The sequence below is a fragment of the Dryobates pubescens genome, chromosome 6 (assembly GCF_014839835.1).
Source record: "Dryobates pubescens isolate bDryPub1 chromosome 6, bDryPub1.pri, whole genome shotgun sequence".
Classification (NCBI taxonomy): domain Eukaryota; kingdom Metazoa; phylum Chordata; class Aves; order Piciformes; family Picidae; genus Dryobates; species Dryobates pubescens.
In genome coordinates, this window is record NC_071617.1 from 20,230,285 (window position 1) to 20,256,829 (window position 26,545).

The following is a 26,545-nucleotide window of genomic DNA, read 5'->3' on the forward strand; positions in this document are numbered from 1 at the left end:
AGTGATTTATTTATATTTTTCTACTTCTCTGCTCAAAAGCTGTAACTAAATTTTAAAGGCATAGCCTAAAACCACCACAGCCCAATTAGAGGAGCTCCTTCACTTAGTGATGGAGCTTCAAGAGGAGGTAAGTAGGCCAAGAGCCATCCGGCAATGTGAGAGAGAGAGAGAGACCCTGTCCTCCCTGAAACAAATGCAACAGGCAGAAGGAGCTTATGATAGAGTGAACTCCATGTCCCCTCTCTGCTTGATTGTATGTGGTGACTTAGAGGACAGCAGGCAGTGGCAACAAGTTCCTGGCTGGCACAGCAGGCACAGCAAGTGTGTCGCCACAGTAACTCCGGTGAAGGTTCTTATGAATTGTGGCTTTGGAAACTGGGAAAAGGAGGTTGAAGGGAGACCTTATTGATTTCTACAGCTACCTGAAAGGAGGTTGTAGCAAAGTGTATATCAGTCTCTTCTCCCTAATAACAAGTGATATGATGAGAGGAAATGGCTTCAAGATGCCCCAGAGGAGGTTTAGATTGGAATTTAGAAGAAACTTCTTCACTTAAAGGGTTATCAAACCCTGGAATAGGCTCCCCAGGGAGGTGGTTGAATGGCCATCCCTGAAAGTGTTTAAAAGTCACATAAAGGTAGTGCTAAGGAATGTGGTTTAGCACCAGAGTTGATAGAGAATGGTTGGACTCAATGATCTTAAAGGTCATCTCCAACAGAAAGGATTCTATGATTCTAAGTTATTACCCACCATAGCCCTTAAGTCCTTCTATCCATCTTGTATCTAGCCTATAATGCTGCCTGAAGTTATCTTGTCCTAGGTACAGGACTTGACATTTGTCTTCGCTGAATTTGATGAGAATTGCTAAGCTTCTTTGTTGATCTTCTTGAGGTTTCTCAGAACAGCAACCCTGCTCTCCAGCGTATCAACTACTACTCCCATATTAGTGTCATCCATGACTCTGCTTTCAGCGCGGTCTGTCATGTTGTTCAGTTTATTAATAAAGATATTAAACAATATGAACTCCCTGAACTGACCCTGAAGATGTATCTTGTAAATTTCTGCCAGATAGATGTTGAAATGTTTACTACTAACCTTTAAGCCTGATTATTTTGGTCAGTTCATTCATTTGTAGACTTCCCTTCCAGCCCATGTCTCCTCAATTCTTCTACTTTATGGGATACCAAATCAGAAGTGTTGCAAAAGCCAAGATAAACAATATTTACCACTCTTCACTTGTCCACAGGGTCAGACATGTAATAATTGCAGAAGCAATCAGTTAGATCAGGCACAATTTGCCTGGTTGGTTAGACCATGGTTATTCTTCCTCCTTTTTTGTGTGTGCATGTGTAAATGTCTTCTGGCAGTATTTTTGGTATAATCTTTTTCCAACCACCAGCAACTCATGACTTTTTGAAGGTCACAGACAAGCAGCCTTGAAATGATATTGACAACCTCAAATATATCCAGTCTGGTTATGTGGACTTTTGTATGCCAAAAATACTAAATTGGCATGAAGAAAGCCCAAGGGGACATCCTGTCAGTAAGTTCAGAGGAAAGACTCACAGAATATTAAAATGGTAGGGGTTAGAGGGGACCTCTAGAAATCAAGTCCAACCCTGCTGCCAAAGCAGGATCACCTAGGGCAAGCCACACAAGAATGTATCCAGGCAGGTTTTGAAAGCCTCCAGAGAAGGAGACTCTACAATTCTTCTGGCCAGCCTGTTCCGGTGCTGTGTCACCCTCACTGTAAAGAATTTCTCCCCATGTAGAGGCAGAATCTTCTTGTTCCAGCTATCACTGGGTACCACCAAAAAGAGACTATCATCTTCATCTTGACACCCACCCTATAGATACTTATTTACATATAAAAAGGAAGTGTTGACTTCAGACTATGTAGTCATTTTCTGTTAGTTGCTGATGTACTTAAGAGTAAGAAGGTCTTCGGTCCCTCATTAGTTAGTTCCAGCCAAGATTTTGCTTTTCTAACTTCAGTCCTGCATGGCCAGGCCATGTTGCCAGGCCAGTTCTTTGCTATCCACTTTCTGTGGATTTGTCTTTTTTTTTCCTTTTTTTATTGGTGACTTGAGGAATTGTCTTTGAAGATCAAACAGTCTCCTGGATTCTTCTGTCCTTCAGTACAGCTTCCCAGGGGGGTCATGCTTACCTGAACACACCAAAGTCTGCTATTCGGAGATCTTCAGTCTGCTACTTGTTTTCCTTACTTCACTCACAAGTGTTTCATCATCACTGTGTCCAAGGTTGCTGTTGACCATCGCAGCCCACATCCTCCCTTAACCAGGTCTAATTAAGATGTCTCATTCCTTAGAGGAGAGTGTGAATGTTTTTTTATGGCAACACTGCTGTTTCATATTGTGCTTTGGGTTTTTATGGATTTTGTTTGTTTGTTTTGCTTGTTCAGTCATTCATTTTTTGTTTTGGTTGGTTGGGTGGGTATTTTTTTATAATAGAAGTGCCTTTTGCCCTTGAGTAACACCAGACACATCTAAGTAAATTAACAGCAGTCAGTTGACAAAGCAGGTAATATAAATCTCATCTGCTTTGCCACAGTTAAAACAAGGAATACGAAAAATACGTTTGCATGCTTCACAAAAGTGTCCTGCCAAAGTGTTAACTTCTGTCAGTGTTTCAAAATATCTTAATATATTATCTTTACATAATTATTTCTGGATCAAGCAGGGTGTTTTTTTTTTTTTTATTAGTAGCTCTTTTACAATTAGCAGATATATTTACATTTGAACATATATACTGTTTTTAAATCATCGAATTCCAAGGTGGCACTGGTCATCATTGATCCTCTCTAATTTACCTGACCCAACAAAATAAGTAATTTAATAAGAAAATCTATGCTCTTTTTTTTTTTTTTTTTTGTAGATCCAGCTGTTGGAAGGTCTGCAGGAATCCTGGACAGAATATGAAAACAATGTGCAGTGCCTAAAAACTTGGTTTGAAGCTCAAGAGAAGAAGCTGAAAGAGCAACAGAAAATTGGAGACCAGGCTTCAGTACAGAATGCTTTGAAAGACTGTCAGGTAATGGCGCATTGTAAATAATAGCACTTTCTTTCCAACAGAGAGACTTGATAAAGCCCTGTAAAATCTTCCTATCTGTCAAGTCAGTGACAGAACTCCTCTTCAGAAAGGGAGAGTGCAAGCAATAAGAAATGAGGAACAATAATGTCCCAAAGATGTTTAAAAGCAACCAAAGTCATTATTCTCTTTGCATTGTGTATTAGGCATGGGTATTTCTAAGCCTGCCAGTTGTACTGACTTAGAAGGTCATCAAAATAATGTGTTCCCATTCTTGTTTAGCCAGTCTCATGGAGCTTGATGTTGTGAACACTATGCTTGACTATTCAAAACTTGTGGTTTCTGTCTTACCAGTACCTTTTGTCCACCCCTCCCTTTTTTCCACTTTTTTGTTTTGCTTTGTTTTTTTCCCAGTTGATATATTGCACCTGATAAATGCTAGAATCCAAGGTGGTTTTAAGCTTTTATTCAAAATGTGTTAGGAATGATTCCCCCTTCCCCCCCCCCCCCAAAATATTGCACTACCCAGTCAAGGAAATAGTGCTGGATTCTCTTCTGCTGAAGGAGAATCATGATTACAGTGAGCAACGATTGGGTGAGGCAAAGCACAGATATATACAATGCACATAAGTTCAGAGCCCACCTCAGTTTTTCATGCAAAATTTGTACAAGGACTACACAGAAGTGAATACAGTATCACATTTGACTCTCTGCATCTTGCTCAGAGTAGTACATGTTTAAATAGTTAGAAGCTTGCTTCTGGAGCTGTCAGGCTAGAGATCAAGCTTATCGGTATATAGGCAGAACAGATTTTTCCGAATTTATAATCAAGGACTCTACTTGGTATCAGGTAATTTTTACTGATCAATATTTTGTTATAGAAGATGGCAAATAATATATGTCACACCAGATAAGATTTATAAGTAAACTCTGTCAGGACAACTGTATGCCAAAAATTCTTCATGTTCTCATCCTCCTTGTCTCTTGGTAAAACCATCTTTCCTGCATGCATTTAGTGATTGGAAAGTATATGATCTATATCTAAAGTCTTCCTACACAGAACAGCTGGAAATCTATTCAAATTAAGTGTGCAAGAGAATTTAATCTGTAGTCACCAGTGTATTAAATCCATCTTTGTTTCTGTAAAGGGAAATATTTGGTTAGACCAGATATTAAAAGTCAAATTTTAATCCAAAAATTGTGACCTGAGTTTTCAAACCAGTCACAGTGCTTAGTTTCAATTCAGGTATCTTTATGATTTCAGCACAATAAACCCATATGACTGTAGCAAGGGTAACTTACCATAGCCTGAGATAATTGGCAGGCTGTTTTTGGCTGAGGTTCAAAGCTGAATCTGATTTATCACCTTTGTGGCTCCTTTTGGTCAGGGAAAAGTTAGTAAATACTCTTGGGAAGCCAGTTATGAATGGCAAGACTTTGATCAGCAGCATAACATTGTTTAAGAAATAACTGTGCAGCATTCCCAGGTATCCGGTTCAACTAGTACAAAAGCTGTAATTTATTAACCAACTTTAGCTGCTGCCTAACATCATCTTAAGTGAAGGCAACTATTCTTTTCCTATCACAGATCAGACACAGTAATGTGTCTTTAATTCAGTTATGAGTTAAAAACAATGAGTAAGAAACCCCCTTTTCACAGAGAACCAGAAATATTTGCTGATCTTGCTGTTTGAAGCTTCTGCCTTTCATATATTCTGAATTTTTAAATGATCTTGTACAAACTTAAATGCCTTTTTTTCAGTGTTAAAACCTACTTTCTAGAAAGTCAGGTTTACTATGTACAAATTAGAAGTATTTGCTTTGTTGTCAGTTGGTAAAAAAACCACCATATATTACACCAGGGATGTAGTCTGAAACAAGATCATTGCTTGAAGTCTGAAGAAATGTGAAAATACAGAAGAAAAGGCTAAGAATAAGAAATGCAGAAAAAATGCTCTCACATGTTTATAGACAAAAGTCTGTTGTATATGTGCAGTGATAAATTCTGTTAATAGCAAGTGTATGCAACACTTGGCAGTATTTTGTTCCAAATGTTCTCCCTGCTATCTGAAACGAAAGTCTGTTACGGCAGCGGTCTACTTGTTTGGATTCATAGAGAAAGCAATTTACTGAAAGACCTCGGTTTTCAGTTTGCCTGGAGTTTTGTTGTGTTATTTTCTTCCTCTGGTGAACCATGTCTCTCAGAAAGAAATTACTTGCAGAAAATTAAATTGTAACCTGAAATCACAAGATGGACTAAATGGTGGAGGGGCATTACAAGCTTGCTCTCACTTTGCAGTCTACTTTCCATATCTCATCAATTACTTAATCTTCAGGCAGGTAAACAGAAATTTCCAGTGTCCTGAAGCCTGCAGCCATACTTCTCCACTCTGCTCAGGCTAGTGTTTGCCTAACCTGAAGGTGCACAGCTACCATATGAATTAGAGCATTGCAGGTCTGTTTTGAATCTCCCTGCGATGTGACATGAAATTATGCAGGTAGTTTCCTGGATAAGAATGACCTTATAGGAGCCATGCTATATGAGTCACAGTTGCTCACAGAGTGTCTTGTCCTCTCTCCTTCATTTTGTAACTTCATTCTCATACTGTTGAGAGATAAGGAAGATCGCAGGTGTTGCAACAATCAAATATTACATACTGGCGCTTCTGCACTTCACTTGTTGATAAACCATGATAAAACTGGAAAACTTTGAATCAGTACTTCTGTGACCAATGCAGGGTCATGCAGTAAGCATTTGCCTAAAGCCACAAAGCAAGCCACTAACAAGTTGTCATGGCCTCAGTGCTTATGCACTCAGCCCTGTTTCCTTCACTTGTTTTCATGCCAACTGTTCATTTTCTTCCCGTTTTCTTGTATTACTGTGTGGGAACACTGAGCAGAGCAAAATGCTGTCGGGCTCATTAATGCTTCCCAATGGCAGACAACTTTGAGGAGGCAATAAGAAAAATTCCTGCAGTCTGTTGCTTGTTGTCATTGGCTGGACTCCAATGAAGTTGTCATCTAGAAAAGGAGAAGGCTTACTGTCCTCAGGCAAGGGGCTTTGCTAGGACCTGGCAAAAGAAAAAAGACTCCACTTCATGTGGGGAGGCATGACAAATTGACATTGTTCCCTAGGAAGTCATTTTGTCCTTTTCCTTGGGTGGCAAAATTAATTTTTTTCCAGAAGTTTGAGCCAGATTTGGGCTAATTAAAAAGCCCTCTCAATGTTCTAGGACAAACCAAGACACACAACAATTTTCCCATGTATTTAAGCAGCTGCCCTATTTTTAATGAGTTTTGGGCTCTTTCATGAGAGTAAAAGATTACACAGAAGTTTAATGTTTAATGCTTCTATTTAAATTAAAGACAAATTACTGTGCTTTAAATGGAACATAAAATATTAATTAAAATTTCTGATGAGTTACTGGTTTCCTGAGAATGAAAATCAACTCTTGCAAGTGTGGCTTTCATTATTTTCTAATGCCTATCTCAAGGCGTTATTTAACCAATTAAACAAAAATAGTCAAATATCTTTTCTTTCATTTCAGGAATTGGAAGAATCAATAAGAACAAAGGAAAAAGAAGTAGAAAATGTAGAACAAAGTGGTCTGTCTTTGATACAGAACAAGAAGGAGGAAGTCTCTTCAGCTGTTATGAATACACTGCAAGAAATTAACCGTTCCTGGGCAAATTTGGATCACATGGTAAAAGAGGCAAATTACAGGGCATGAAGGAAAATTTTAGCTAGTGATTTGCAGCATGTAAGGGAAGAGATTCTGAATTGTGTCCATTTCCATCCATCCATCCATCCCTGTTTGTTTGTATGCTCTGCATAAAATGGTTGTAATATTTCCTATTTCAAGGACACTTTTATTTCCTGTAGTTGAAGCTCTGTAGATGTTTCCTGATATTTAGTGGAAAGGTCCCAAATTGTCTGTGAGGAACTGCCTTTTAAAGCTCACAGATCTCATAGAATAAGGAAGTAATCAGTATTAGTTGTCATCATCCAAAGCTTGATCAACATTAGTCCATCTTCTCAGGAAGAATGTAGTGTGTTAGTGCTAGCCTGCTTGCTGATTTTCATAGGCTGATTTACTTGCCTTAGAGATATAGGTTTCATAGTCTTAAGCAATTTCTCTTGATTGCACTTTGAACCAAAGTAGAATGGACTTGCCATCCTCTCAGTCCCTGCTATCCTAACTAGAAAATCAAGCAGAATTTTTTGCTGTACCCAGTGTAAGCCCAGATGATGGTTTTGCAAAATCTTCATTCTCCCAACAGGTTTAAAATTCAGTATGTTGAACTAGAAGTATTTTGAGTTCAAAAGGAGGAAAATAACTTAAACAAAAACAAAGTATCTTGAAAGCTTTCCATTTACTTCTGTTTTGGGTTTTTTTTCTGTTTTTTTTTTTTCCACCTCCCTCCTCCTAGGTTAGCCAACTGAAGATATTGTTACAATCTGTTCTTGATCAGTGGGGCATTTACAAAGTGGCTTATGAAGAGCTGAACAGTTACCTGACGGAAGCTAGATATTCTTTGTCCCGTTTTTATCTTCTTACTGGTTCTTTGGAAGCTGTGAAAGCCCAAGTTGACAATCTTCAGGTAAATAGAATATCATGCCTTCTGACATACTAAGGATGGATTCAAGGATTAATTTTGTCCCTCATTGCATAGATGCAGATAAATACATCTTAGGCTGTAAATTCACTTGAAGTTAAGGAGAAACTTCTTTACTTTGAGGGTGATGGAGCACTGGAGCAGGCTGACAAGACTGGATGTGAAGTCTCCTCTGGAGATTTTCAAAACCTGCCTGGATGCATTCCTGTGCAACCTGACCTAGATGTACCTGCACTAGCAGAGAGGTTGGGCTAAATGATCTCCAGAGGTTCCATCCAACCTCTACCATTCTGTGATTCCAAGTACATATATAGTGGCCCATTACAATCACATATCAACAAATCACATATTACCAAATAGATGTTGCATTTTTAATTTTCCAGAAAAGGAACATGGGGATGGTTGATTTTTTTTTTTCTTTAAATTTTAAGCCTTACTGTCAGATTTCTAGAAGCTTTAAAATCATGCTACTAACCATTAAAACTAAAGTTTCTCAGTCTGTCAGGCTTTTGAGGTAGTGGTACATGTTGAGATCACATTTTAACACACACATACCAACTCTGTGGTATACAGTAGACTGAACATGAAAGAAAATGGTAAAAGAGATTAAATATTTACATGTTCAAGAGATTTTTCCAGTGCAAGAAAAGCATCAAATACAGTCACAGTCCTGTTATACAAATTACTATTATTTGAAATTAATTTAAATAAAATTTTGTTTAATGTTCCATTGCATAGAATAAACTTCTATTTCAAAGAAAGTTACTGTCTTTGGAATTAAAAATACTTATGCAAACATTTTCAGTTATGAGAAATTGCACTATTAGTATTTGTCAGAAAAATTACCTTTACGTTGTCATTTAAATAGTTTTTTGTAATTTGAAGTCCAGACACAAATAAAGTCAAAATTCCCTAACAATGAACAAGACTTTTCAGATAGCATCAATGCACTTTTGCAGCCACTCTTCTAGGTTTTAATTTATGACATGTCAAAGAAGAGGAGTCAGTAAAGCAATAGCTGTATGACTTTTTTTGCTTATTAAGATTTTGACTGTACTGTTTAATAGGTTGCTATCTGCTGGGCTGTTCAAATTATAATAATATGCACACAGATATTTAAGGGCATTAAAAAAAAAATAAATAGGAGCACTTTCCCTACCAGCATCACTTAGATGGAGAAATAAAAAAAGCAAGAACCTTGTTTTCAGAATAAAGCATCTTTAGGCTGTTGTGTTTTTCATCTCATTCTGTACAGGAAAATGGTATTTATTTTCTTCCACCAGTTAATTTGATATTTCTAAAGCAGTTCTGTACACCTACTCCTTCTGTGCAAGAGAATAATTGCTTCCAAAAGATTTTTATGTTTTGTGAAAAATATTACATTAAAACCTACTTTTTGGTGACAAAAGTCTTCAAAAGTCTTATTAGGTGAAAGACACATGCAACAAATTTTGCATTCATAAGCTGTATGATGTAAATGGTATTCTTTTGAAATGTTTCTATGTAATGCAATTTGTGATGCCTCATGTATATTTATGCTTTTTATTATAATTATTTGTTTTAGAGCCTACAAGATGAATTGGAAAAGCAGGAGCATAGATTACAGAAATTTGGGTCTGTGACCAATCAGCTGTTGAAAGAATGTCACCCGCCAGTGACTGAAACACTTACTAACAATTTGAAAGATGTTAATATGAGGTAGAAAATGTCTGTGTTGAACTTTACTTTTAGTGGTAAATTTGCTTTTCTCTGTTGACCCAGGTTTACATCATTTCTATTGCTGTTATGTTTTATTATTTCACAGTTCTGGAGACTTGGGTGGCTTATGGGAACAGGTGGGGTCATCCCTATTACTAAGAGCTGGAGGAGAACTGTTTCATTTACTGCTATTAATAAATGAAATGTTATTTTTGCCAGCAAAGCATTTGGCCATTACTGTCAGTCAGTAGTTTTGCTCCATGGAAAGTACCATGATGGAAAAGAATATGCAATTCTGTCTGAAAACTTTTTTTGTTTTTACATTGATATTTCTAGTTGTAGGAAGGACATGGTAGGCAAGAATGGCTAAGCCTCACCAGCAGCTTAGTGAACAGCTTTCCTGGCTTTGAATTTGGGCCAGAACCAGTGCAAGAGTGTACTTAAAGAAGCTACAGAAAGGCAAGATCCAAAAGCAAAAACTAGTTTGGTGGAAAGTTAGGGGTGTTTTTCAAAAACACAGTCATACCAAATTTTTAATCTGTAGCGCATCATGCCCTGGAATGTGAAAGCAGGGGGGAGGGCTTATTCACCCCATTTCAAAAAAGATACTGTAGGATTTCACAGTTTCAGTGGCTGCTGCAATGTCACCATTTTTATCATGTAATAATTGAAAAATACTGTTATTTCGTTTGCTAAGGAAACAATGAGGTAATTTGCTAAATAGCAGCACATTTGAGAAAGTCCTTGTCTCCATCTGCTGTCAATGCCAAGAATTCAAAAGGGGCCTAGGTATTTAATTGGATAGTAAAACCATAAAAAAATAAAATAGGTCTGGAAGTATTTTAGAAGGAAGTTACACAGAGCCTTACGACTTTAAATATTCTGTCAGGGTTTGGGAAGAAATTACAGCAGAAGAAATGGCTTCTTGTTTACACCTGTTTGGGGCCTCTTAGGCCCTTCCTGTAATCTGTTAATAGCAGTTAACAATCAGTCATGGATGCTCTATGCAGTGAACCAAAGTGTGACCTAAAGCATTAATATACAGCATCCAAGGCGTATCACAGATTGGACCTGCTGCCACAGGTCAGAACAGAACAATTTTTGGATTCCTTCTCCAAGTGTCTGGCTTTTGATTATTAAAAATTTCATAAGAGCTAAAAGACCATGGGGAAATGGCAGCAAGGAAGAAGGACAGTGGTAGCTCTTGTGGAGTCCTAGGCTTTGATCATTCCTCCAATCTTTTCACCAGGTGGAACAACCTTATGCAGGAGATTGCAGAGCGGCTGCGTGCCAGCAAAGGCCTCCTTCAGCTATGGCAGAGGTACAAGGACTGTTACCAGCAGTGCTCTTCCACTGTCCGTCAGCGAGAAGACCAGACCAACGAACTCCTGAAGACTGCCACCAGCAAAGATATTGGCGATGATGAAGTTACTACTTGGATTCAGGACTGCAATGTATGTTCAGTTCAGCTTTGCAGGTTTTCACATCTCTGGGGGATAAAAATCACAACAGGCTCTTCATTACTAAACTCTCTATTTGGTGTTTTGGAGACTTCCACACAAACACTTTTCTTTTTAACTCATGCATCTGAGGCACAGGAGACAACTTTGCATCTAGACAAATCTTACAAGTTTCTCATACTGTTCTTGGGATCCCTCTATTACTTGTTGTGGTGGTGATTCAGAAGCTTATATCTAAAGTCATGTGATTCAGACTGAAGTCCCTGTTCATTGAAGGGACTCTTGCTTAAGAAAATATCTCTACCAAATCTGTTGAGTTCCTTATAAGAGAAAGAAACACAAAATTTTTGGATGGTGTTCCCACCAATCAAGGCAGTGCACTTTTTCTGACTGTGTGTGTTCTGGGAAGGACACCATTCAACTCTGAAACCTTGAGGTTCTTCCTTTTTTCAAGACTATATTAAGGCAGCAGGATAATTTATCTCCTATCTGTAGTTATGTTTTGATCTTTTGACTTTATGTTAAGTCAATGTTAAGTGTCTTTGACCAAAAAATTACAATTTTAATTGTCTTAGTGTAGGCAATTGCAAGGAGAAAAATGAACACATGTTCATGTTGAGCATGTTGAGCATTTGCTGCCATAATCATCTGGATTGTTAGTTCAAATTGTTCAGATCAAATATTTTCTCCATTTTCCAATGTCCCACTCCTTAGCCATTATGTAAGGCCATGTGCAAAAGACTATTTTTTCATCCCTCCTGGTAATTCATAGCAGGAAAAAAAGGAAAGAGAGATCTAGTCATACCTGAATTGACCCACAGTGAGGGCTGCCACTGCTTAGAACCATCTTGTCAATAGGTTCAAACAGTTTGTTTCAAAATCAGTTGTTACCTCATCAGTAACTCAGGCTTGTTCAAAGGTAGGTGAGCAGTCACTTCTTTCTGTTCCTCCATGTACAGGTGTTTGGGCTTTGGAGTTTTTGTTCTGCATATCATATTCTTTTCATACAGAGTCTGGTGGACACTTCAGCATTGAAATACAGTAGTAAATACAAACTTTTCATACAGCGGTGGAGTCCAGTCATTTCATTCCTCCTTAAAATGCGGGAAAGATGACATCAGCAGTGTGTCAGGTTAACTATTCATATGCTTATTCAATGTGTTGCCACAGGATCTACTCACAGATTTGAAGACAGCACAGGAATCACTGATTGTTCTTCAAGAACTGGGAGAGGAGCTGAAAAGCCAGGTGGAAGCTTCAGCAGCAGCAGCTATACAATCTGATTATCTTTCTCTGAACCAGAATCTGTCAACCTTAGAACAGACACTCTGCAAGCAGCAGGGTGTACTTCAGGTATGCAGAGTGTTTTCAGTCCTTGAAGCTGATCATCCTGTGATACCTGAAGAAACATGAATTAGCTAAAACTGTATCAGAAAAGAGGGTGGTGTTACCTCTTCATCTGCATTTGCTAGACTTCCATAGAAGCCAAAGCCGAGAGTATAAAATATGCCCAAGTCCATCATACAGATCTTGTAAGGTCCAGATTCTGGAAGAGCATAGCAAACCTGAAGTGTTTGGAATGCTAAGGGCACCATGCTTTTTACAGATGCCAAAAGTGCTAACAGCTAGATCCAGTGCTACTGCTTCTCTGAAGACAACTTTCTCTTCCCAGCTTGTTGTTTAGCCGCAAAACAAATGAGAGATTCTGAATAATTGTGTATAGATGATTTTTACAGCGCCTATGTCAGCCTATGTAGATGTCAGTGGCCAGACTGACATCTACCATTTGTGCTCAAAGTCTGTTCAGCAAATGTTGCTAATTGCATGGCAAAATGTGTTCCATAGGAAAGTACATGGGTGAGAAAGCAACAAGAGAATTTACCCATTTACAGCTTCTCTGTGCTGTGAAGAGACAAAACATAAGAGAAGTTTTTCGTTTCAGATTTCAGTAAAAGCCACTAGTGGTTCTTCCTGCTGTCAATAAATTAGGCAGAGAAGTTCGTTTCATAAAAGGAAGTTAGAGAAAATAACCTATTTCAAGGCCGTGAGATTATTTATGCACTTTATTGAAGTGTTGCCTTTTTGGTATGATCAAAAATCCTCTGTTCTAACCTGAAAAACCTCCAGTAACTACACAGTCTGTGAGTAATATAGGAGTTACAATTGGCCCTCTCCTATACAACTGTTCACAAATCTGTAATGAGAATATGGATGCTATGTGGCCCAAGTTCTTAAAATATGAGTCCTTTTCTCTTCAAGGCTGGAGTGCTGGACTACCAAACCTTTGCCAAGAACCTGCAGGTCCTCGAAGCCTGGATAACAGAAGCAGAAGAAAGACTGAAAGGACAGGATCCCAGTCACTCATCTGATCTCTCAACAATACAGAGTAGAATGGAAGAACTCAAGGTGACTAATGAGCACAAAAATTGTGGATTTTTTTTCTGTAAGCCTGGTTATATGTGGTATAGGGAATGCACAAATACCACACACATTCTGTACATATTAAAGGACTGTTAGTCATGCAAACTGTAAGGCTGAGAACTTAGAGGTTTAGTTGCAGTCTAGGACTGATTGTCCATGTTACTTTGCCCCTGAGAAAAGACAAAAGGACAGACAAACTGTTTAGAATGAAGTGACTATCAAATCAAAATGGGAATGGAAATTATATCAGGTTTTGGAGATTTCCTTAATCTAATTTTCTCTTGATTTGTTTTGAATTTAGGCCATTTCTGTCTCCGTGGTATTTAGTTTAGGAATGAAGTCATGTATTCATTTTGAGTATCTTGATACCATGAAGAAACATACATGCTGGTACCATGTGATCTTCATCTGAGCTCTTTCATTTGTTTTTTTTCTGTAGGTTTTGGGTGGGTTTTTTTCTCTTGTCTTCTTTCAAGGCCTTGACAGGAAGTTCATGAGCTTTGCTGTCTGGGCTGATTTTGTCCTTTTTTGTCCTTTGTTATTTTTCTATCAGAATTAACTATACATATAATTCAACAATATCCAGGAGATTTCCCTAAAGTAGTGAATTGGATATTTCTGTAATGCAAAGTAAAAAGCTTAAAATAGAAAGTTGAAAACATTCAGTGGGAATTAGCCAGCCTAGCATTCTGGCTAAGAAACAAGAAGGGGGGGGAAAAAAAAATCTTTTTGATGATATAAACATATAGCTTCAAACACTAGCCTACTTCTGCAGGTTTGAGTAGTAAATACTCAATTAGCAAGACAGTTCTTTATGTAAATTTAAACATGATTGTGGTCTGAGACCAAAGGCTGAAAACTAGAGATGCAATCTTTTCCTGGCATAGGGATTGCTTACCACTTGGTGGCAACAGAGGCCATTCCTAAGTTAACTGTGTGCTGGTTCATAGTTTTGCAGTCTTTAATAGCATAATTACTGGACCTCCTAGTTATCACTTTAATGGTTTGTTGCAGAGTCAGATGTTGAAGTTCAGCAGCATGGTGCCAGATTTGGACCGTCTTAATGAGCTGGGTTACAGACTTGCTCTGAGTGATAAAGAAATCAAAAGGATGCAGAACCTGAACAGACATTGGTCTCAGATCTCATCTCAGACTATGGAAAGATTCAGGTGAGGATAGTTAATGATTATTGTATATTTTTCCTATATTACAACAGCTAGAAGGTGTATCTTTTGCAGAATATAGACAATGTTTCACATAATTCATTAACCAAAACTCCTTAACTTGGTGTACTGAAAAGAAAGAGCAAAGCCAGTCAGCTGAGATGGTAGTTTTGTTACAAATTAACAGAATTGGAAATGAGAAAAACTGCTACTTTTCAAAGTGTTGACTAAATAAATTGAATGGGGCAGCTGCATGGGAAAAATTATTTCAAGACTCTTAACAATGTTCATGAGAGGAAAAATCCTTACTTGGATCCATCTTTCTTTTTTTCTTTCTTTCAGTAAGCTGCAGTCTTTCTTGCTGCAGCAGCAGACCTTCTTGGAGAAATGTGAGACATGGATGGATTTATTAGTTCAGACAGAGCAGAAGCTGGCTGCAGAGATTTCAGGAAACTACCAGAGCCTTTTAGAACAACAGAGGGCACATGAGGCAAGTCATCATCTGCATTTATATGTAACTATAATTCATACTATTTGTACAAAAGCAGAATGCACATTCTCTTGTGGAGTAATATAATAGTGTGTCATGAACTGAATTACATTTGCCTGCACTATCTTAATATATCAGCTTGAAAAAGAAGAATGCAAACACGTCAGTGACACCCAGTTTGGGGGAGGATTTGCATATCAGCATGCCTACGAGTGCTTGTTCTCTGCATTTAATCTACTTCAAACTTCAAAGTTTTTGTTGGTCTTTTCATAGAACCTAACTAATTTCATGCAATTTGGCCCTTTGTCTTCAGTCCTAATTGGAGAAAGTCTTCAGTCCTAATTGGAGAAAATCTCTGTTGTGGTGTTTTTGTTTTTTTCCCCAGTTTATTCTGATTTTGGTTATTTGTTATGAAACTGTCAACATACAAAGCATCTGACAATCACATTAAAGAGAAACTTTTCTGTCAAATACTGAGCTATATAACTTACTATGAGTCCTGCATTTGTCCCTGGAGAACAAACTGATGTGGTCTTCACTGTGTGCTGGAGTCATTTGTCTGTAACAACTCAAGAATTAGCCTAGATTTTGCTGCTCGGAAAACCAGTGCAGAGTTTTCAGTAGTGGATGCCCTGAGGATTTTTCAGTGAAGTCAAGTGATGCACATTTTTTATCCACCCATATTATTACTACTAAGAATCTTGGTAAGATCAAGACGAGTCAGATTTCATACCAGAGCTCCCATGTGGCCACAGTAGTTTCAGTTCCCACATCTCTGCAGCTGACCTACCCATAGACTTAGGCCAGACCACAGGGAGAGTCATGTCCTTCCCTTCTGCTTGCCTTATATCTCATAGCATAGTGTTTGAATAAATGTCTGATAGCAGAAAGTCATTCACAGCTGGTGTTGCTTGATTTAGCCTACATTTGCTATAGCATTTAACTGCCTTTGCTTTCACTGATGCTACCCATTTAGTTTCTTTCAGTGCTGCAAGCATTAATGGAACCTTACCTTTCTAAACTAAAACATCTCAGGTCTTGGAGATTTCGGTGCCCAGAAATTATTACCAAGTGGATAGTTTCCTACTGTTGTTGTATCCATTTAAAGCTATAATTTTTTTAATGGTTTCCATAACATCACATTCGATTTTCATGAGATCTCTTCTTAATGAATTCCTGAAACCTTGATCTGAGCTGTTAGCTCAGATAAGTGTTACTCAGGCACTCTTTTTTTTTTTTTTTTTTTGTTTTATTAGAACTATAAAATCATCTCACAGAATTTAGAGAACTAATATCTGGTTTTGTAAATACTGCAATTCATTCAAAGAAAGAGCATCTTTTTCTTGTCATTTTATATAGTCTAAGTGTATTCAGTACTAAATGTTCTTTGTAGTATCTGCTGATACTCACAAAGAATTCTCTTTTCTCTCCTCACAGTTGAAAGGGTCAAACCTAAACTTCTTCAGAATAATTTCCAGATTGTTTTGCTTTGTGTTTATGAAGATAATAAGAAAATGTTCTGTTTCCACACACATTCCCAGAATGGATACTGAAATGCTTCCAACTCTGTTACCAGCTTTTTAATGCTGACTTGTAACTTTGATGGCTTTTATTTATAGGACCCCAGCTATCTCAGTGGCTTTAAATAAATAAATTCCCACTGAAATTTAGAAATTTAGAAATTTTAGAAATTTAGAAACCAGCAATGTGGAGGTGATACCTTTTTCAAATACCATGTGCTGGCATCTGCATCAGACGAGTCTGTCAGAATGGTTTTGTAGTCATTCTTGGACAATTCTCTAGATAGCCATTTCCAGGCCTGGTACATTGCTTGGGACGCCTGCACAGTGGTAATGCACTGAGAAGCATTTGAGGAAGTGCTGGCAGGAGAAGTTCCTTGTCAACTGAGTTATGAAATTTTTTCCAGTGTGCTTGTAATGTGCCCTGTATTCCTTCTCCTTTGACTTCCTATTGCTGTGATTCATTCTTCATATGAGAAGAAACTGGGGTGACAAGTGGTCCTACACAACGGAGTATCACTCTTACGTAGACAATGTACATGTGCAGGGCAAGTGGATGTTGGCAGAAATGTCTCTGGTTTTGGGTAGGGTTTGAATACCTCTACTCTAAGCAGAGTTATTCATACTTAATAAGCTCTTATTTCATCTGCCCTCTTAAAAAATGATAAAATTGTTGCTTTTAGGGGGGTGGGTTTTTTGACTAGTTGTGTTCTGTTTAGACTCAATTTGACAGCAACGTTGGTATGTTGGTAGATGCTGTTGCCTCCTGTATTTCATCCATGTCCCCTGACTGGACAGAAATAGATGTGACAGGAAATAAACTTTCTGCCTTCTTGCACAGCTTTCTGAAATTTTCCACCACACTGTATTGTGGTTTTGTTCATGAGATAAAAGGGCAATTAGTTTCCCTCTGATTCAGGCTTAGTCATTCATAAGAGCCAAAATATTCAAAGAACACTATCCAGTACATCTGCAAGGAAATTAGACAACATTAGTTCTTTCTATGGAAAAAATTATGACCTAGGTAACATATTAAAAAATTGACTCTCTGATTTGGAGGCAAAATCTCATTTTGAAAAATTAGTCCATCGTCTAGAAGTCCTAAGCTACATACAACATGCTTGTGGAATTGAATTATGCAGGTGGCAGTATTTTGCTGGCAGTTGCAGATGCAGGGCCTGGTACATCACAATTTGAGCTAGTGGTAAGCCACATAACAGGGGTGGTTGTGGGGTGGATTTGGGGAATAGTGGCCTCAGTTCAGACAAGGATGAAATTCTATCAACTGCAAGCACCATCACTAACAAGAGAAAAAGAATTTCAAGCTTCCTACTGGTATGCTTTCTCTTTTAGTATCTGTGGTGGGTTGAAAACTCCCCCTCCAACATTCAGTTTTGCCAGCCCAGCCCAGATGGAAGCAGAATGAAGCTGTATTTACAAGCAAAACTACAATATACAATGAATATGTACAAAACATACACTATTTACAATATTTGCAGGTATTTAGCATTAATAAACAGCAAAAGAACCCCACTGGCCAAAGAACAGGAAAGCTGCAACTGCTTCTCCTTTCCCTGCCTCCTTCCCTACCCGCTGTACACAAAAGGGACAAGAGAAAATAGCAGACAAGTTGTTTATACCAGTCACAACAAAGCAATGCAGTCAAGGTCAGTAAAGCCAGGAGAAGCATCAGCCAGAGATGAAGAAGCAAAAACAGAGATTGTTTAGCAAACTAAATATAATGGTAGATACCTCTCCAATGGGATTGTTTAGAACTATCATTATTTTCCTTTTTACACCCAATAGTAATTTATTTACATTTTACCACTTTCTGTTCAAGATCTGTGGAAAATTAATAAAAGGCGTAGACTAAAACTACCACAATATCTTTGGAAACCTTTTAAACAGAGAATGGGTCCAGTCTTGACCTGGTGCCTGGATGTGCGTTACTCAACACAAGAATATTCATGAAGAAGCTCATCTAGAGGCATGGTCCACTACTAAAAGAAAATACTTTTTAAAAAATAAATTTAAATAGTAGTTAAGTCATCTTAAGTAATACTTAAGTAATTTTTTGTCTTAAGTAATATTTAAGTAATAAGAAAGCTTTAAAGGTATTGTGAAAGTTAATTGTGACTCATGGGGAAAACTGGAAAATAAATTGAGAAAAGTGGTAGAAGTGAAAAATTGATTTGCAGCTCCTAGATGTGGCTGACAACTTCTTTTTAAGTTCTATTGGTAGTGTAAATTGAATTAAAACTTCGTATAACACTATCACACACAAACTGTGCATAACAAGACAGAGGACTATAATATTTTTATTCATGTCAGAAAATAAAAAGGGCCTTTTCTGTCCACACAATAAATACCCTATTTTAATTATGTCAATAAGAGTGTCAATCACACAATTGTATTTGGAGATGTAAAACCTTACTCCTGTTGCTATTATTTAGCTTAATAATGTGGAGTTTTTTTAAATCTTGAGGAACTACTAATAATTACTAGAAGGATCAAATAACTCCAGCAATGAGATTTTTTTAATGTATCTACTTAAACTTATGACAAAATCCCCGTTAAATTAATTTGAAATGAGATTAAGTACATGAAAATTCATTTTTACCAGTTTTGTATAGATGGAATTTAAAAGTAAGATCTTGTTCTAACATCCTTGTCTCCTGTACAACAGCTATTCCAGGCAGAGATGTTCAGCCGCCAGCAGATTTTGCATTCAATTATCTCTGATGGGCAGCACCTCCTAGAACAAGGACAGGTCGATGACAGGTAGGCATTCCTGTGTTGTTGCTGCTGCCGCTTATGTAAGTAATATTTACACTAGTGGGGGACTTCCAAACAGAGAAGGTACCAGATGTCAGTGTTCAGGTCATACTCTAGTGAAGATCCTGTTCTGCTGAGGTAAAAGTTACCATTGCTGTGGTTAAGCTATATAGGTGATTCTTAAGTAAGATGGTGTACTTCAAGGATGCTGTGAAGTATGTGAATGGGTGAATGCATTTGGGAATACAGCAGCCTTGAGGCTGCTCTGACAAAGATTTATCTTGGATTATCAAGCATGTTAAATATGTGTCACTTTATGAAAAGAGGCTGGAGTGACAGATCTGGTGAGTTACATTTGATATATACTAGCTGGGTATGTGCCTTTACAGAGAGGATTCCTGCAGCCTAAATGTGATGAAATAGGAATTAATTGCTGTCTGAGATCTTTTAAACACTTGCGATCAAATGAATGAAACTTGGTGAAACACTATTGGCTTCATACTTGCGCATATGCATCGACTTTCCTAAGGGTATTATGGTCCTAACATCAGAGAATCTGCTTATAGATGTTTAATAATGCTATATATATCTTACTCCATCAGGAGGGGAACTATGAAATCTCATGGTTTATTATGAGTTTGGCTAATTCAGACTTGCAAAACTTGTGGGTTTTCTTTAAATATTTCTGGGGAGAAGGTAGAAGAGTTTTGTGTTTGAGGTTTGGGTTTTTAAAGTCTCAATAATTGGAGCCTTTTAATTCTCCCAGTACATGAAATGCGAAGTTCACATCCTCAGTGTGCTATTGTGAGACTTCAGTACTTTTCTCTTAATGTTTCATAATTGACATCTGTAAAATATCTTCCCTTTCCCTTCAGTTCTTTTCATCAAATAGCTAGATTAAAGCATGAAGGTTACTATGTATTTTTCTTTATTTATCTGTTTATAACAGAGATGAGTTTAATCTGAAGCTGACTCTTCTGAGTAATCAATGGCAGGGAGTAATTCGCCGGGCACAGCAGAGAAAGGGGATCATTGACAGCCAGATTCATCAGTGGCAGCGTTACAGGGAGATGGCAGAGAAGCTGCGGAAGTGGCTGGTGGAAATGTCCTGTCAGCCAGTGAGTGGGCTGGGCAATGGTCCTATCCCATTGCAGCAAGCCAGAGCATTACTGGATGAAGTACAGGTATGCCCAGTGTGTTTGAAGAAAAAGGAAAAAAAATCCCCACCCTTTTTACAGCCTTCATAATTTGAAATGTTCTTTAAAATGTATTAGATTTAGAGTATCTGTTTTGCAGAAAAAAAGTTTGGATGCTAGTTCTTGTTTGGATCTGGCATAGCCTCAGAAGCAGCAATGGAATGGAAAAAAGTTGGAGCTCATGGAGAACATACAATGGAGAATTTACTGAGCCCTCTTTCAAGCTTTGTTTGCGTCTGGTTTTACTTTGTAGCTAACATCAGACTCAAACTGCCCTGAAAAGGCAAAGATGTCCTTTTTGAGGAATGTGTTCTAGCTAACAAAAAAGAATACTTTGAGTGTCCATCCTTATGCAAGGTTCACAGTATCTATCTAGCATCTTGATGTCTTAAAGCTTTTTTACTGGAAAATATATATAATAATAAAGCTTCTAAGCATAATAGGCTCTAGAGAAATTATTTCTCTTTAAGAGCAATTGAGATACTGATGCTAATGAGAAGAAAGAAGTCTTTCATGTCTTTATCTCCTTGGTGAATGTTTCTAAAGGTCTGCTGCCCTAAATGACAATGAGAAGGTTAGGGTAAAGTATTTGGGCAACAGCTCATGCTTAAGCCAAAGTATGTGATCAATTAAAATATGAGCTTGAGATTTAATTATACTGAACTGCTAATTGTAATTAAAAAGATAAAGCTGAGAGAAAGCTGTTAATGTTTTCAGCTTAAAGAGAAAGTTCTCCTAAGGCAGCAAGGCAGTTATATCCTCACTGTGGAAGCTGGGAAGCAACTGCTGCTCTCCGCTGACAGTGGAGCCGAGGCAGCCTTGCAGACAGAGCTTACCGAAATTCAGGAGCGCTGGAAGATAGCTAGCACCCAACTGGAGCAACAAAAGAAGCAGCTCACTTTAATACTGAAGGTAAGTTTGTGATTTCTTCTGTACTTCTTCAACAAGTTCATTGTTCCCCATGCAAATTGATTAAATCATCTCATAGATATCAACCCTTCATGACATTAGGATCACTTGCTCTTAAATACATCACTTTTCAGTAGTATTCTGACCAAATGGGAAGCACAAGTGTATGTTCTAGAAGAGTGTGTCTTGCATTAAGAAAATCACAGACTAGTGTCACATAAGGTCTCATTACTTGCTAAGAAGAGTAGAAACATAACACAAAAGAGAGGGGTTTTGTACCACCTGTTGTTTGTAGTTCTCCATCCTGGAGATGGTAATGAAATACTTGTGCAGATTAGAAAAATAAAAAAGAAAGGAGTGTGAAGGTAGTGGTCAAAGGAAACAAGTTCCTTAATTTCTGATATCACACAACTGTCAGTCTTTATGGGTTAACTGGCTTGCTAGAGATCTTTCTATCTCTAAATATGTTTTTAATAGACTTTAACAAAGCAGGTAAAACCATAATGGTACATGACGTTTGGCATGGTTTGATTGCATTGGACAGAGTTCAAATTTTGGAAAGTATACATCACTAAAGCTGAGTGTAGCTGCTGGAATCACAATTTAGAAGAGGTGCTGCAGGTGCTTCAATATGACCTGAATTTGCAGTATCCCAAACCACTACCTTTTTTTTCCCCCCTTTTTTCTAGAAATTAATGCACCTGAATGGAGTTTTCATCAAAGAACAGTGGTGTGTTTAGTATAGGCATTCAAAAAAGAAAGTGAAAAATTACTTTGGCAGGGAGAGGCTTTTCTGAAAGAATGGAGTTGGATCTAAACATTGTAATAACAGGAGGCTTTGGTATGTGTACTTCCATTAGCAGAGATCTACACAAAGTAAAACAGACAGTTTTACAGGGGATGCAAGCTCTGAGACTACAGGTATTACTTAGAGGGGGGTTTTAATATTAAAAAGTTTTCACTGTTTAGTGGCTGGTTAGACAAATCAACTGACATAAGTATAATCCAGTTCTGAACAGAAGTCTAATAAACATTCTGCCTTCAGGACTGGAAAAAATCTGAAAAGGGTGTAGGAGACTCTCTGGAGAAGCTAAGATCATTCAAGAAAAAGCTTTCTCAGCCTTTGCCAGAACACCATGATGAGTTGCATGCAGAGCAGCTTCGTTGCAAGGTAAACACTTGTTCTCTGCTAACTCTTGCATCATCTTTGCCTGCCTTAGTGCAGCAACCTCTTCCACTGTTAATGGCCTGACTGTGCAAAGTAGTCAACCATCACTATGACAAGAAACTATGTATGTAACATTTAAACAGCATAATATCTGATTGATCTCACTATAATGCAAATCCTGCAGGGTAAATATAGACCTGAGCACAGTTAGATAAGGTCTGACAAGTACTGCAGAAGCACTAAATACCGGTGTTGTTTTATTACAGAAATTCTCATTTCACATTCAAATTCCTGGTATCTAAATTGTTGATTTACTACTTTTCATATGAGGTGAGATTGTTGGGGGGATCTTACATAACACTTATGCTGTGTTCTTTGCCATTTAGAAATGGATTACACCTTGAGAATATTTTCCGTGCAGAGAAGTCCAAACCAATACTTGGAATTCTCAGATACCTTTGGACTTGAGAGAGATTCGAGTAGTGTATTAGTTTGTGGCTACTTGTTACAAGAGTGACACACACTTTCTATTGGGAAATTTCTGCACTCATAACTCTGAAAATACTGCTACATATAGGATTGCTGTTTTCTTTCTGGGCTTGGAACGCTGAGTCTGATACTATTTCAATTCAGTAAGACATCAGTGCTCATCAACACATACAACTTTGAATTTGTTAGCAAACTGGTCCTTTTTCCTTGTGCACTTTTTTTGAAGGAGCTAGAGAATGCTGTTGAAGGATGGAGAGATGACCTTGCACAGCTCTCTCTGCTGAAGGAGAACCTGTATTTGTATATCAGTGCAGATGATATCTCAATCCTCAGTGAGCGCATAGAGCTTCTGCACAGACAGTGGGAGGAGCTGTGCCACCAGGCAAGTATAGTACTGAGTGCTGATATGAGTGTGCAGGATGCATAAGTGTTGTGAGAAAACCTGAATACAAGTAACAGCTTTTAGAAAAAATGCGTGTACATGTACTCGGATTCAAAAATGACTTCTTGCTGAATCAAGAAAGACCTCTATTCAAATGCTTCTTTTATTTGCTGCTAGTGTTTTTAGATCTCTTGAACTGTGTCATGACTGTGAGGTTGAAAGCCTTGAAAAACCACCAAAGTCATACTGTGTATTGTGTATTGTGGGACTGTGGCATGACTGACTGGGGAGAATACAGAAGTAATACATTCTGCTGTGCTTTGGTTGAGTTATGCTTAAAAAGGACGTCCCCTCCCCACTCAGTATTCTTGTATTGTATCATCAGTTCTTCTGATACCTTCTGCTTCTTCAGACATTGGTGTCTGCATTTCTCTTAGTCTGAGGATACAACATGAGCTGAAGACTTGTTTAATTGTTCAGGTGCATCATGCTATTAGTGTGTTTCTTGACTCCATTTTGCACTTGAAAATCCTGATGATAGAGTGCCCCTCACTCAGCTTTTCAGATTGTCCTAATATTATTTCTGTAAAGAAAGTAAAGAAGTATTACCTTAGTTTTGTGCATGTTGATTGCTTCAGGATGCAACCTAGGGCAACGCTTTCTTCAACCGCTGCTTATTTCCGGAACACAGCCATCAAACCTCAAAAAGGAAATGCAGGATCACGTGTATGCCCCTGTTAAACCTAACTTGATAGTTACAGAACACATCTCTCGTGTTTATGAAAGAACAGGTGCAGTCTTCATCTTCTCAGTTGAAAGGCTGATATAAAGTCAGAAACAATGCAAAATATAATGGGGAGGAAGTAAGTAGTTACACAAATGTCTGAAACTGTAGACATGTGCTGTTTACCCTCTGCTGCTATTTTGATTTCAATGTCCATCTTTATCTTCTAATACCATTCATAGCCTGAGATGGTGCCACTGCGTTAAGCAATTTTTAAACATGAAAATGTCTTTATTCCTCCTGTATTAACTTTTTTTGCCTATTCTTTTATGCCTATTCTTTCCTGTCAGGGCACATCTCAATCCTTTGGAATCGCTCAAGGTGTCGTGCTCATTCAGGAGAAATAGTTGTCTGTGAAATTAGTGTATTGAGACTCAGGTAGAAAATTACTTCTGCAAAATGCAGTGTATCTTAGATTTAGCTTTGTACTTACAAATCATGCTCACGCACAAATTACAGTCTTTTGGAGTTTGGCCTGTCTTTTGTATATATCTATTTTCCTGCTTTAAGCACTTTTATCTTCCTTTATTTAATCTCAGACTAAAAAGGAACTATTGACATACTTTAAAACATTTTATAAGTGAACAAAAGATGTTGGGTTTTTTTCCCTCAATGAAATATTTGGGTTAGAGACATTATAAAACAAAATATTGACAGGCTACTGAGTGTTATGTTTGAATGCCTCTCTTATTGCATATGTAGCTAACAGAAAAGCTGAGATTAACACCTCTAAACTCAGAGAGTCACACTAAGTTTCTGCAGTACAACTCTAGTTTGTTTTAATGGCAAGTGGCTGGAACAGTCTTATCGGGCCAGAGGAATTCAAAGGCACAAAGTGTTTCAAGCATCTTTTAACTGCAATTCTATTTTGTTTTTATTTACTTTAAATGCATTTCCATTTTGTTTTTATTTACTCTCTGCAAATGGTATAAGGTCTCCTTACGTCGACAGCAAGTTAGTGAGAGACTGAATGAGTGGGCTGTCTTCAGTGAGAAGAACAAGGAGCTCTGTGAGTGGTTGACACAAATGGAAAGTAAAGTTTCTCAAAATGGTGACATCCTCATTGAAGAAATGATCGAGAAACTTAAAAAGGTATAGTGCAGTGTCTGTCCACTTACATACTGTTCTTTAACTGCTTACTTGTTTCATGTTGCAAAGAGGATACTGAACTAGCTGAAATGAAGGTTTTACCTTACACTGATGTTTATAAATTACAGTAAGACTGTGTGTGTGTTCTCTCACTATGCAGCATTTCCTCTCCTTCTTGAGGGAGGATCTACCGGGATGCTGAAAAATTAAGTGAATGGAAAGTCAAAGGCATCTCAATGCTTTACTAAATATCCACTCAGAATTGCCTATAATGAGGTAGCAGATATGTTTGTAGAAGGTGTTGTGCTTTGGTTTTTTTGAGGTGTTTTTTTCCATTCTTCTGATAAAGTTTTAAGATGTCTCTCCACAGTACCAGTCTCCAAAGAAACAATGCTCATTGGCATTTTTTGTACGGTTCCTTTAGTACTATAGAGCAGAGCGTATTCAGAATATTTCTGATATTCAGAATTGATTTCTGATTGTCCTTACCATACAGGATTATCAAGAAGAAATTGCTGTAGCCCAGAAGAACAAAATCCAACTGCAGCAAATGGGAGAACGACTTGCTAAAGCCAGCCATGAGAGTAAGGCATCAGAAATTGAATACAAACTTGGCAAGATCAATGACAGGTGGCAACATCTTCTAGATCTCATTGCAGCCAGGTAAAACAGTTGTTTTGCTTCTAGGTACTTAGTGGGAGAAATTAATATCCTGGATATCATGCATTTCAAATCTTTTTATTATCTCCACCTTTTCATCATTAACCCTGAGATGATCTTTTTCTTAGCCATCAACACATTTCTGTGAAATTCACCTTCTTATTGTACTTTACAGTACCTGAGTCAATTCAAAACATTGTGTGCTAGATGACACAGGATCAGTTTCAGTCAGATTTACAGAGCCTTGTGCCTGTGCTTTAGATGAGTGCAGAAGTAGTTTTACTAAAAAATTCTTGGCAGAGGAATCAAAATCTACAACTACCTGAAGGGGGGTAGTAGACAGGCAGAGGTTGGTCTCTTCTCCCAGGCAACCAGTACCAGAACAAGAGGACACAGTCTCAGGTTGCACCAGGGGAGGTTTAGGCTGAAGGTTAGGAGGAAGTTTTACACAGAGAGATTGCCCATTGGAATGAGCTGCCTGAGGAGGTGGTGGAGTCACCATTACTGGAGGTGTTCAGGAGGAGACTTGATAGGGTGCTTGGTTGCATGGTCTAGTTGATTAGGTGGTGCTGGATGATAGGTTGGACATGATGATCTTGAAGGTCTCTTCCAGCCTGGTTTATTTTATTCTATTCTATTCTATTCTAAAACATTTGTAGCTTTGGATCTCAAGGGGAG

General features: G+C 37.9%; 1 protein-coding gene across 1 annotated transcript in view; it reads left to right on the plus strand.

Moving 5' to 3' along the window:
• Positions 1 to 26,545, plus strand: part of SYNE1 (spectrin repeat containing nuclear envelope protein 1) — a 259,224-nt gene that overhangs the window by 190,775 nt on the left and 41,904 nt on the right. Inside the window, exons 114-129 of the mRNA XM_054162702.1 lie at positions 2,894 to 3,049; positions 6,595 to 6,750; positions 7,478 to 7,648; positions 9,228 to 9,361; positions 10,611 to 10,815; positions 11,992 to 12,174; positions 13,081 to 13,227; positions 14,257 to 14,411; positions 14,748 to 14,895; positions 19,102 to 19,196; positions 20,140 to 20,374; positions 21,104 to 21,298; positions 22,341 to 22,466; positions 23,179 to 23,334; positions 25,052 to 25,210; positions 25,704 to 25,870. Coding sequence (XP_054018677.1) covers positions 2,894 to 3,049; positions 6,595 to 6,750; positions 7,478 to 7,648; positions 9,228 to 9,361; positions 10,611 to 10,815; positions 11,992 to 12,174; positions 13,081 to 13,227; positions 14,257 to 14,411; positions 14,748 to 14,895; positions 19,102 to 19,196; positions 20,140 to 20,374; positions 21,104 to 21,298; positions 22,341 to 22,466; positions 23,179 to 23,334; positions 25,052 to 25,210; positions 25,704 to 25,870 — 2,588 coding nt within the window. The remainder of the gene's footprint in view (positions 1 to 2,893; positions 3,050 to 6,594; positions 6,751 to 7,477; positions 7,649 to 9,227; positions 9,362 to 10,610; positions 10,816 to 11,991; positions 12,175 to 13,080; positions 13,228 to 14,256; positions 14,412 to 14,747; positions 14,896 to 19,101; positions 19,197 to 20,139; positions 20,375 to 21,103; positions 21,299 to 22,340; positions 22,467 to 23,178; positions 23,335 to 25,051; positions 25,211 to 25,703; positions 25,871 to 26,545) is intronic.